Source organism: Etheostoma spectabile, chromosome 7 (assembly GCF_008692095.1).
Source record: "Etheostoma spectabile isolate EspeVRDwgs_2016 chromosome 7, UIUC_Espe_1.0, whole genome shotgun sequence".
NCBI classification, from domain to species: Eukaryota; Metazoa; Chordata; class Actinopteri; order Perciformes; family Percidae; genus Etheostoma; species Etheostoma spectabile.
In genome coordinates this window covers 26,336,395-26,347,794 of record NC_045739.1, presented here as the reverse complement: position 1 = coordinate 26,347,794, position 11,400 = coordinate 26,336,395, and the positions used below count along the sequence as shown (strand labels likewise).

Genomic DNA, 11,400 nt, shown 5'->3' with positions numbered 1-11,400 from the left:
AACAACTCTGACTGGCACATGATCAGACAGTGGTTTACGGAGTGGAAGATGGGCCTTGCGAAAAAAGCGTTCTATGAACGGATTGACGCATTTAAGATACCGCACGATTACGCTAATTTGATCGTGGGAAGACAAAATTGTGATCGTGATTAAAATTCAATTAATTGTGCAGCCCTACTTCAACGAAACTTCCAACGCCTGTTCAGAGGCCGCTGTGTTTTTTTTGTGCTGAAACAAGGCTTAACAGTGTACCGGACTCTGCTAACTAGCTACCAGGCCTGCTAGCCTTTCAGCAGATGCAGCGCTGAGGGGTAAGACTTGTGGAAGTGGGCTGTGTTAACATGGACTGGTGCAGGCATGGGGTGCTTTTGTCCAACTACTGCTAACCGCTGGTGGAGTTTGGGACTGTTAAATGCCGACCATTCTACATTCCACGCAAGTTCACAACTGTGCTTATACTTTGTGTTTACATCACTCTAAGCACTATTGCTACCAATGCGTTAGCTGAAATTTACGGAGCCCATAACGTGTGTGCACTAAAAGTATCTGCTTGTTTTGTATGTCGTTTTTATATAATGCCAGTTTGTATATGTTGAAATGACACAGAGTTTAATGCGTGTCATGTTTGTAAACAGTAGGTGTGGCTTGGGAGTAGAATCTTTGAGCAGTGAGGAAAGTGCATTCCGGGATTTGGTGTCTTTCATCCATATGAGCCAAAAACACATTTTCTGGCTTTTCTCTGGCTAGAAGGAACCAATTTTGAAATTTCTTTTCACATTTTTCACAAGTAACCCTATTTAAAGATAAATTCATCTTTCCAATGGTGAAATATCCCTTTAAGTTATACTTAGGGACTTAAAGGGCATGTCCTAGCTTTACTATTACCTTGTCCCTTTAGCAAAATATATATTTATTATAGGTAAGCAATTCTTCTTTTATAGAATTGTGTGTTTAAATTAACCAAATATTAACTGTATCTATCAGATTGATTCGCATCTCACCAAATAAAACAGAATTGTTTTAACATTGAATCAAACTTTGTTTCCTGATAAAATGTATAATTCCTGAACCGTATAGAAGTCTGTATCTACATACGTATCGCATGGTCTTATAAGGAAGCACCGCACAACCATAGTACTCAAAATAGCAAGAGGATGTACAGAAGTGAATTTGTGACACAGCTTATGGCAGCAACACACCGGGGTCAGTGGCCAGAAACCCCTAAAATGTGATCAAGGTCCACTTTGTAATGGAACAACCAGGTGAGTGTTTGAAGGCATGGCTTGTCTCTGGTGTAGTGTTACCATCATTGTCTCCGCTGGCAGCAGCAGTGGTTTCAGTCGAGTCACAGCTTTCCTGCTCCGTGGCCTCAGTGGGGCCAACTGGGGCCACAGTTGTGCCTGCTGCAGGGGTGCTGCTGCTGGAGGCTGGGGGGGCCGTGCTGCTGGCCAGCTCTGTGGATGTCTCAGACTCTGATGTTGTCTTTGTCCACTGGAGGGCGTTCTTCTGCACAGTGTTAAGGAAAAACAGTGTTCTCTGCATTGGTAATGCACATCAAAAAGAATTCCCCTATAAAATGACTTGGCAGCCGTGCGTTGAATTCGCTGCTACATTGAAGTATTCAAAATAATGTGATTGCATCAGACTAGCTTTACCCTTTGGTGCATATCCCTATAAGCAATTACAGCCACCCATCATAATGACTACCTTTGGTGTCCATACTGTCATTGTGAACAAACTCTAATACCAATTGATGAGCTTCTACATCCTCTTCAGTAGTATCATAAACTAGAGCATTGTATCAATAGATCTGTCAGCAGGTGGACTTCAGTAGAAAGGGTGGACCTATAAAGAGATTCCACTAGGCAACCTGTGAATTATCTTGAGTAACTGTAAGAATCTTTTTCAGAGCAATTTTCTACTGACACCTATTATGGCGGTAATGTCAACTCCCACAAATGACTTTTAGCAGCAGACCATTGAGCGTGAAGAGGATGGTGTTTGTGTACCTTGAGAGTGAACAGGCTCATCCGTCCAGGCAGCTTGAAGAAGATGCTGTTCTTGACTCTGTCTCCCCTCACCTGGGAGTGCAGCATGGTGACCAGGCAGGCCAAAGGGGCTGTACCACTGCGCACACAAGTACATTCAGTTACAACTCATGTGACAGGACATCTTGGACGCCAATTCAAATTCAGATCTAAAGATCTGTTGCTCACACCTATTGGTCAAAAAGCTTGGTATAACGTTTGCTGCACACCCTGAGATGACATAAACATGTCAGGTGTCCAGCAATTTGGCCACACAGTTTATATGTTTATATTTATGTAATATTTTCATTTTAAGGTTTTATCATAGCCCTATAAGAATGAATGAATGAAGAATCTTTTGTTACTTTGGAAAAAAAATGACAACAATTTCTAGGAATCATGTTGGAACCCTTGTTCAGAGGCAGCAGACCCTGTTGAATGTCCACTCACTTTGCAAAACAAGTCTGGCAGTTCTGTTAATACTTGTATTCACTTTGACACAATTCAGTCAGATTCATGCTTATATGATCATTGGGCCTGCATAACCTTTGTTTACAAATAGCCATGGGACTGGTTAATTCGTAGTAAGTAAGGACATTAGTTTATGGAGTATTTATAATGCGGCCAGCTTTGCTCTTTTGATCGCAGTGGATTTTCTTTGGTTCTTTAATCTTTGCCCTGATCCACAGGAAAGCATACAGCACACAGCTATATTTACTACCTGTATTATCAGAAAGAGACATGTCATCAAATAGCTGAAACTAAACAATTGCTGTGACAAAATAATTGAGTTTATCCTTCAGGTGAAATGGTGACTGTGATGTTTTCCAAAGTTACAGTATTGGCCACATTGTGTTTGCCTTTTTCACGAAAACACAATGCACCATAATCAAGCATAGGCCTTAAGGCTGTTTTATGCTTCTGCGTCAATAAGATGGCTAACCCTGCAGACCCCTCTGCGTTGCCGCAAGCCCCTCTCTGAGCCCTCTGCCGTAGCTCGACGTGCATCTCCAAAAATGTGTAACTTTGAGTCGAGGCGATGCAGAAAGCAAGGACTGCGATTGGTCAACTCGTCCTGTGTGTTGATAGTCAATCTTTCAAGCAGCCTTCTGTGTGGAGTAGAAACATGCTACTTCACTGACATGAGCTTAGCAGACATATTTTGGTTACAATGATGGAGTTACCCGTTTGTAAAGTGTCTATATGTCAGTACTTTTTGAAATTAGAACTTGGCCAGCAAGCAGTACTTCTTGGGCAGTTGTATTAAAGTCTGCTTGCTAACATAAACTGGCTGGTAGACACCGCGCAAATAAGATAGATAGTATTTTAGCACGACAGTCACAACAGGGTTTGCCATTCTGAGTACTGTTTCGGTAGTGAACGACACAGTCGACACCCCCTAACGTTATGGCGATGAAATGCACCGCAATGTAAGGCAACCCGAATGTTTCCTCTATGTTGATGGCTGCGCGCCACAGTAAAATCTCTGCCGCCATGGTATAAGGCAGATGCACACCAGGGTTTCCGCTAGGTACAACGCTGTTCCTTCAGCCGTTTATGAAAAGTCATAAAGTTGTAATTACACGACTCTGCAGAGCTTTCTGCTCTTCAACTTAACCGAATTGTCATCCGCTCTCTCTCCCCGAGCAACTGGAACAGGATGTCATAACTTGCAAAGTCATGGCAACCAAGTAAACAACAGGGCAAGTACTACTTGTCACTCAATCTTAGGCAAAGTGACAAACAGCAATGAAAGCCGCAACATGAAATCCGTACTGACGCAGCTACAGTTCATTGGAAATAACATGGTGGACACTGAATTTGATGAATTTACGGTTTATCAGACCCCAGATGAGACCAAAAGCTAACGTTAGTGATTGCTGGGGTCCCTCTGCCTCCCCGCTGCAGGAACCCTGTATTCCTCAAACATGCTGTATTAATGTTAGCTACTGTTTGAAAACCGGTTTCCCTGTTAGTGGGGGTGCATACTGCTTATAACCAACATGAAAAATCTAGCTAGTAATTTTAAGTCAGCGTTTGGTTGTTGTTGTTGAACTGTCTAAAATGAGTGGTGACGTTAAATCACCTATTTTAGGCAACCTCCCTATGGTACCCTCTATTTGCAGAAGCATAAAACTGCCTTCAGAGTAAGTTTTTGGTTACAGGAGAAAAATCTTAAGTGTATGCAATAAAGGTCTCGGTCCTCCAACCCACCTCCTGTTCAGGCCAGCAGCAGGCAAAGTGGTCCATGTGGAAGGAAATCAAAAAACATCATTAGAACCACACTGATGGACATGTTCAGGTTATGTGTGCGCTGTGTGATTAGTTCACTGACTGGTAAAAAATACTAGACAAATACAAAAGACGATAAAAAAAGATAAAGCCATATTCAATGCAATGACATCCTGGATTGAATGAGAGAAAAAAGCCCTATGACTGAAGTCCACAGTGTCACTGTGCTTTGTTGTTTTTACCCTAGTTGCCCTACACTAATAAAAAGGTACAGCTCTGCCACATAACAAAACTAATCAGTTATTGCAATCCCGTTCAAGACAGCAGCTTGTATCATTACAGTCTTTACCATTTTAACAGTAGCAGCTGAAACTTCTACAAAGTGTGTGTGTATGTGTAATTGTGTGTGTGACTGACCGCATTTCCTTCAGCCCCTTGGTCTGGATAACATGGAGGATTTGTTTGGGAGTCATTGGTGCATCAGAGAAGTTTTCCAAAACCTGAAAAACAACCACATTGTTTTTACCACACAGAAACAGTAAAAACCCTGACACGATTTCTTTCTAGACTAGCGGGACGGTGCCACATTCTTAGTGAATGCAGAGCTTCATCTTGCCTGTTTTTGTGTCAGTTAAACGTATGCGGCGCTATCACACGCTAAAAAGGGCAGATCTGCTTTTGGGAACACAGGACCACCTGAGAAGAAGGCATTGGAAACTGTTTGGAAAACCGCAGCGCTTTCAAAGAATACCTGCAGGGGATTGGATAACCCATCTGCCTTTGACATGCGCCTTTGTTGTTTGTCTCGCTTAAAATATTTTCAGAAACAAATGTCTGTTTAGTAAAATATGAGATTGTATTCTGAAAAGGCCGCCATAAAAGTCTGACTTTGAATTTCCGGAGAAACCAGACCCGTGTGATGCGTCCAATCAGCTGCTGTCAGGAGTCGGCGTTGCTTCGGTGTGTCAGTTAAACTGCCTTTTCTGCCAACGGCCAGCCTTCGGGTTAGTGTGTCAGGGACGTTAGTCTTGGTCAAAAATGTGCACTGGAACACAACATAGAGACAACAGCAGATGGCCAACTACCGCGTAAGTTCTGCGCATGAGTGCAAGAAAATAGCAGGCGGCAGTAAACTATTTGTCTTCAGAAAGGGAAACCGGATACAAATGTTGCAAGGATAGCTACACCAAACAGCTTTTGTCCAAATCTAAAGCGACAGAACCGAACGGAGCCTGCGGTCCCTCTGCTTCATTACCGAAAAGGAAGACAGCAGACGCCAGGAGCTGGCTAGCCAGACTGTCCAGTGAATTCTCACTACAGTAGGAGTGGTGGGAGCAAACCTGAATGGCCTGCTGCTGGCGAGTTAGCTTGCTAATTTCTCCAACCAAACATGCCTTCACCCAACACTGGTTACAGAAAATTAGCAAAACCAAATTGTCACTCATCTGGCAATAACAATGTGTTCTCTTAAAATGTGACAAAACTTGGCAATCTTAAGTCTTTCCCTTCTGTCTGTCGTCCTGGCTGACGACCCTCCCCATTTTCTGAACGCTCACAGGTGCACTTTTGAATCTTGCGTTGATTTTGCCTAAACAAGTGGCTCTGGAAACTGGAGGTTAGTCTGCGTCAAAAGTCAAAGTGTGGGGTCTGGGTGTCGTCCCCCAGGGTTATTTTGACACTAATATCCTGGATTATGATACACTTTTATGCACCAATTTATGGTGGGAATACCTTTATGTATCCAATGAGAAGGAAAACACAGATGACACTCAAAATACAATGGAATATAAAGCAGTATGGGGGCTTTCACATTAGGGACCTAAGGCTGGATCACAAAAGTTGACCCAAAGCCACAAGGACAAAATTAAATGGGCTACTTATATTTGTCTTAAAAGCGTGGCGAAGGGAGGAGGCTGGCGTTAATGTAGGCAAAGCATTTGGGCCAAGTCACTACGCACTGTGCTCAGTGACAAGAAGGTCGATGAAAGATGAGAAAAGTCTGCGGTCACATAAATCAACTCCGTATTTGTAAATACAAATATCTGAAGAGAATGTTCTGTCACTGTCTGGTATATGGAAATCCTGGAGATTTCTTAGTGGGTATACTGTGTCGTTATCACGTAGATGTACACCACTGGCTACAGTGTAGGGACCTGTACCTACATCTAACTAAAGGTATAGTTTGTTTTGTGGCATTTGTATGCATTCATTGTGATGTTGTTGTTGTTATTATTATTATCATTATTATAGGACAGCTTAGATTTGGGGAATGACACGCAGCAAAGGACCGCAGGTCAGAACCGAACTCGCAACCTCTGTGGCAAGGACCAAGTCTTTGCATGTGGGCGCGTGCCCCACCAGGTGAGCTATTCAAGGGCCCACTAAGACACAGTTTTAACACAGGACCATAACTTGACCTTTAGGGTTAGGGTATGGTTGGGTTCAGGTAGGGGGTAACAGATATCAACGGGAATACAACACTGGTACATACCACTGTAGTGAGCAACATAAGCCGCCAAAGGGATCGGCATATGCCGTTGTCCTTTACCAAAGTGGCATGCCATCAGCCCCTTTTCAATCTTACTGCAAATCAGACCCAATCAGCTAATAAACCTATTGCCCTCACACAGAGGATCCACATTAAACTAAGTGGGAAATCGCACCTGACCGGACAATCAGACATGTACCAAGACATTAAGCCAAATGCTTAATGATAGCTGTCCTGTGTGCTTTTGCAGATTACACACAATACATCCAAGAAGCTCACCTGAAAAAATAATAATTCCACCAGCTTGCTAACGTTAGGGTTTTACAAATTGGCCGTTGAACTGTTTCCTGAATATTCTATTGTTTCTCGTCAAACTTCCGACAGAGCTTGTTTGATTTAACTTAAATATGTTCACGCAACTTATTTTATTTTCCTGCAGCGTGCCGTGCCAATCTGCATTTACAATACAGCTGAGTTAACTAGCTATGGGTTTACATTAGCCGTTAGCTCTGCTAACGGTTGCGTGTATTATGGTCAGCATAATGATAGAATGGAGACTAGAACACCAAGATCGCCGTTACATTAGCGTGATGAGTTTCAAAAATTCGCGTTTTACGGGTTAGTTTGTTAACATAAAGTGCAAAGCTAAACCTTTAGTTTCTCAGGTGCTAATTAGCGTAGGGCTAGCTAGCTTGCTGCCTAGCAAACAAAGAGCTCAAAACAGAAGAGGTGGATGTTAGCGTGCTAGCCAGCGCTAGCATATTGCGTTGCGTAGCGCTTTATGTCAGCAGGCAGAAAGACATGCCGCACATTTAAAATGCACCCCCAGTTACATTTAACGTTATTCCAAACATTAAGTGCCTTCTGGCTGGGCTAGCACTGCTAATAGCTAACCTAGCTGATATTACATTAGAATACAGGCAGTGTTCGTGAACACAACAACACATCTGGATCCACACTTCACATTAGCTAGTTCATAGCGTTACATTATGTACATGCAGCTAATTAATAGCTCAGATTAGACTGTTTACCATGCGAGCTGCCTCAGCCCAGGTCCGCTCCTTCTTTCTCTTTTGTTTGTCCTTCATTTCCTCTGCGCTGGTGTCTGCGGCTAGCCTGCCGTGCGTCTACAAAGCAACCTCAATACGATGGCGGTTTAGCTGCTTAGCAAAATGGCTAACTACGTTCTAGGTTGACTGTGTAGACCCAGAATAAGACGTTCCTTTAAACTCGTGATGGTGTAGTGGTGTCTGCTAGTCTTTGATAATTCTCGCTACTGGGTCCAGTGCCTTGTCTAAACTAGCTCAACACACATCGTCTCTCTGTAGCACAGAAGCAGTGTGAGTGCAGGGCTGGCTATTGGTGCTGCTGCAGGACGAGCCTCTTTGGAATGCAACAACCAGGTCAAAGGTCAAACCCTCCGCAGGAATGCAACAAAAAAGTCCAGCCCTCTCTATGCAAATAGTGCATTTAAACAGATGCTGCATGTAAATAACCATATGCTAATATCAGTTCACATTAAGCCTTCCATCCTGGAATTTGCTTTATTAACCATTATATAGCCTAACAATAGAGTATATCTAATGGAACACCAAAATGCTGTATAATCCATTACAATGTAGAAGAACTGATACAGAGCATAAGTTGACTGACCACAAGATCTATTTGTACTGTATTTTTACTACTGGATGATAATACAGCAAAATTAAAAGGCAAATAAACACACCTACAGTTGGAGCCACAATATTTAGAATACTTTATTATAGCCATTATTTGGCCTTAAATTGTGTAACAAACACCCAGTCCTTTTTTGTCAAGTAGAAGAAAGATAAAGATTTCCAGAAAGGATGGTGCCCGAGTGTTTCAGCAAGGCAGCGCATTTACACAGTGCTCTGGCTGAAGGATGCCCCTACTGCCATACCCACCGCTGCATGGAGGTTGAAATGTCCCTTTAAGAATGTGAAACATTAACAAAATAACAGTCTATTACTGTAGTTCTGACCAATGCCAATAACTTGGTATTGATAATGTTATGTAGCTTTAATGCTTAATATGTAATCCAAACTAAGAATGGGTGATATGATAAGATGAATGTGATGACTGAGAGATGACGAAGAAATCTTAGACCCTACTTTTGGAACTGAGCTAACGTTATTCGTTGATGAAGGTTCTAAGATCCTTAAACAAAGGAAATCCATCAACACATGGGCCGGCTGTGGTAGAACGGTTGCCTGCCAATTGGAAGGTTGGTGGTTCCCTCAATCCCATGTCAAAGTGTCCTTGGGCAAGACACTGAACCCTGAGTTGGCCCCGATGCTGGCACCTTGTACGACAGCGTTGGCCACAGTGTATGAATGTGTGTGAATGGTGAATGGTTCCTGTGCTATGTAAAAGCGCTTTGAGTAGTTGTTGAGACTAGAAAAGCGCTATATAAGAACGTTACATTTACATTTACATGGTATGAAGTCAGTTCCCATTTAGTAGCTATACACCATTAGTCAATTAGTTAGTTATTAATTGGTAGTAGATTGACAAAGAATCATTCTGCAACAAGTTTGCCATTGAGAAATGGTGATGGGTATTTTTTATGGGTAATATATTTTCTCACAATTTTTGGACCAAATGATTAATTGAGTAATCAACAAAATGATGAATTTAATGGATAATGAAAGTAATTCTTGGTTAAGGTAAAGGGTACTTTATTGTCACATACACATACATGCTGCGAAATTCATTCTCTGCATTCAACCCATCCTTCAAGGGAGCAGTGGGCAGCCAATCACAGCTCCCAGGGACCAACTTGAGATCTGAGCCAGTGCCTTGATCAAGGGCACATGTAGTATAGGTTTTTTTGCACCCGGAGGAAACCCACGCAAACATGGGGAAAACTTAAAACACCACGCAGAAAGTCCCAGATTGGATTGGAACCCAGAACCTTCTTGCTGCGAGGCCACAATGCTAATGACCCGTGGGCCACCATGCTGCTAGTTTAAGCCCATATAAAGCGCACGCAGCTACTACAGGGAAAACCATTATGGTTACAACCTGTACTGCAATAGCATACTCATTCAGTATAGACATTTATATACAATGAACAAAATTATAAACGCAACACTTTTTTTGACATGAGCTGAACTCAAAGAACTAAGACTCTTTCTATGTAAACAAAAGGCTTGATTCTCTCAAATATGGTTCACAAATCTGTCGAAATCTGTGTTAGTGAGCACTTCTCTTTAGCCATTCACCTCACAGGTGTGGCATATTAAGATGCTTATTAGACAGCGTGATTATTGCACACGTGTGCCTTAGCAGGCCATGATAAAAGGCCACTCTAAAATGTGCAATTTACTGTATTGAAGGGGTCTGGGAGGGGTCCGAAAATCTGTCAGTAGCTGGTGTTATGGTTAGGGTTAGGGTTAGGGCTAGGGTTCAACCATCTCTCTCTCTCTCTCTCTCTCTCTCTCTCTCTCTCTTTTGCTCTCACACACACATTTAATGGCGTCTGGCACTTTGAAAAGGTGTTCTCTTCACGGATTAACCTTAACCCTAACTTTTCCCTGAGGTGAGAAGTGCTCACTAACAAAGATTTAGACAGTTTTGTGATCCATATTTGAGAGAAATAAGCCTTTTGTGTACATAGAAAAAGTCTTAGAATTTTGAGTTCAGCTCATGAAAAATTAGGCCAAAAACAAAAGTGTTTATTAATTAATACAGTATACAATTAAAAAGGAGGAAAACATGGGTTGTCAGTCGAAAAAGCAGTTTGCCTACAGAACAGTCGGGTTGAAAATAAAGCAGAAATAAAACGGGTAAAACACAAAATTAGATTTTTTACAATTTTTGAGGATAAGTCTACAAGCATGTGCATAATTATACATTTACATTTACATTTTTTTGTAATATTACCTTCATTCAAATATAAGTTTGACAATGTTAAAAAAAAGTTCAGTAAATTATGTATACTATCTCTAACCCATCTAGACCTTAATGTGTCCTATGGCAGGATAAGTCTGGGTATGGTAAATGGGGAACATTGACACTTGTGATATAAACCCCCTATACTTTGTCTAGTTACAACCATTTTTTATATAAATATTTCATAGTAGCAAGATTATCCAATCTTGCTTCAGCAATGGAATATTGCCAATGGAATATGAAATATATAAGTTTTGAGAGACTTAATCCATCATACCCAATGTTTTGTTTTTTGCAAACCACTTTGTAATTGTTGATTTCGATCAATCATGTATACAGTAAATCAAATAAAGTTAATGATTGTTGTAAAATCATATATATGCATTAAAAATAATCATTTTTATGGTTGTTGTCTCTTTTTTTACACATCAGGCGTAAATCATTTGAATATTTGGAAATAAGTCAGTTTTTAAATGTTCATTACAGAAAATACAGTTTGTGCCAATATGGATTTTTATAAATGTTGTTTAAAATGTAAACATTCGAAATTCATGTTGTGCAATATTAGGTACAGAGGTATGTTAGCTCTACAAAATGAGACTTGATTACTATTGTGAGAAGAAGTGCAAATACTGCTTAAAAGGAACCCTGTATTAACAATTAATAATGGACGTGTCAATATCAAATTATTGGTACAAGTGTGTGTGTGTGTGTGTGTGTGTGTGTGTGTGTGTGTGT

The 11,400-nt window shown here is 41.3% G+C and overlaps 1 protein-coding gene and 1 long non-coding RNA gene across 4 annotated transcripts in view; one reads left to right on the top strand and one right to left on the bottom strand.

Annotated features, from left to right (window-relative positions):
* Window positions 1-3,139, top strand: part of LOC116693090 (uncharacterized) — a 124,584-nt gene extending 121,445 nt beyond the window's left edge. Inside the window, exon 3 of the long non-coding RNA XR_004332842.1 lies at window positions 2,999-3,139. This is a non-coding gene — a long non-coding RNA (uncharacterized LOC116693090). The remainder of the gene's footprint in view (window positions 1-2,998) is intronic.
* asxl1 (ASXL transcriptional regulator 1) overlaps window positions 1-8,170 on the bottom strand; it is a 19,849-nt gene extending 11,679 nt beyond the window's left edge. For 2 of the 3 annotated variants that reach the window (XM_032521777.1, XM_032521778.1), the window contains exons 1-4: window positions 7,779-8,170; window positions 4,676-4,759; window positions 2,010-2,129; window positions 1,305-1,506 (exon numbers count right to left, since the gene is read on the bottom strand). In XM_032521777.1, the coding sequence (XP_032377668.1) occupies window positions 1,305-1,506; window positions 2,010-2,129; window positions 4,676-4,759; window positions 7,779-7,835 (463 nt within the window). In that variant the 5' untranslated portion in view covers window positions 7,836-8,170. Of the gene's footprint in view, window positions 1-1,304; window positions 1,507-2,009; window positions 2,130-4,241; window positions 4,460-4,675; window positions 4,760-7,778 lie in introns of those variants that run through there. The other variant, XM_032521779.1, reaches the window with a different exon arrangement.
* Window positions 8,171-11,400: the final 3,230 nt, after the last annotated feature.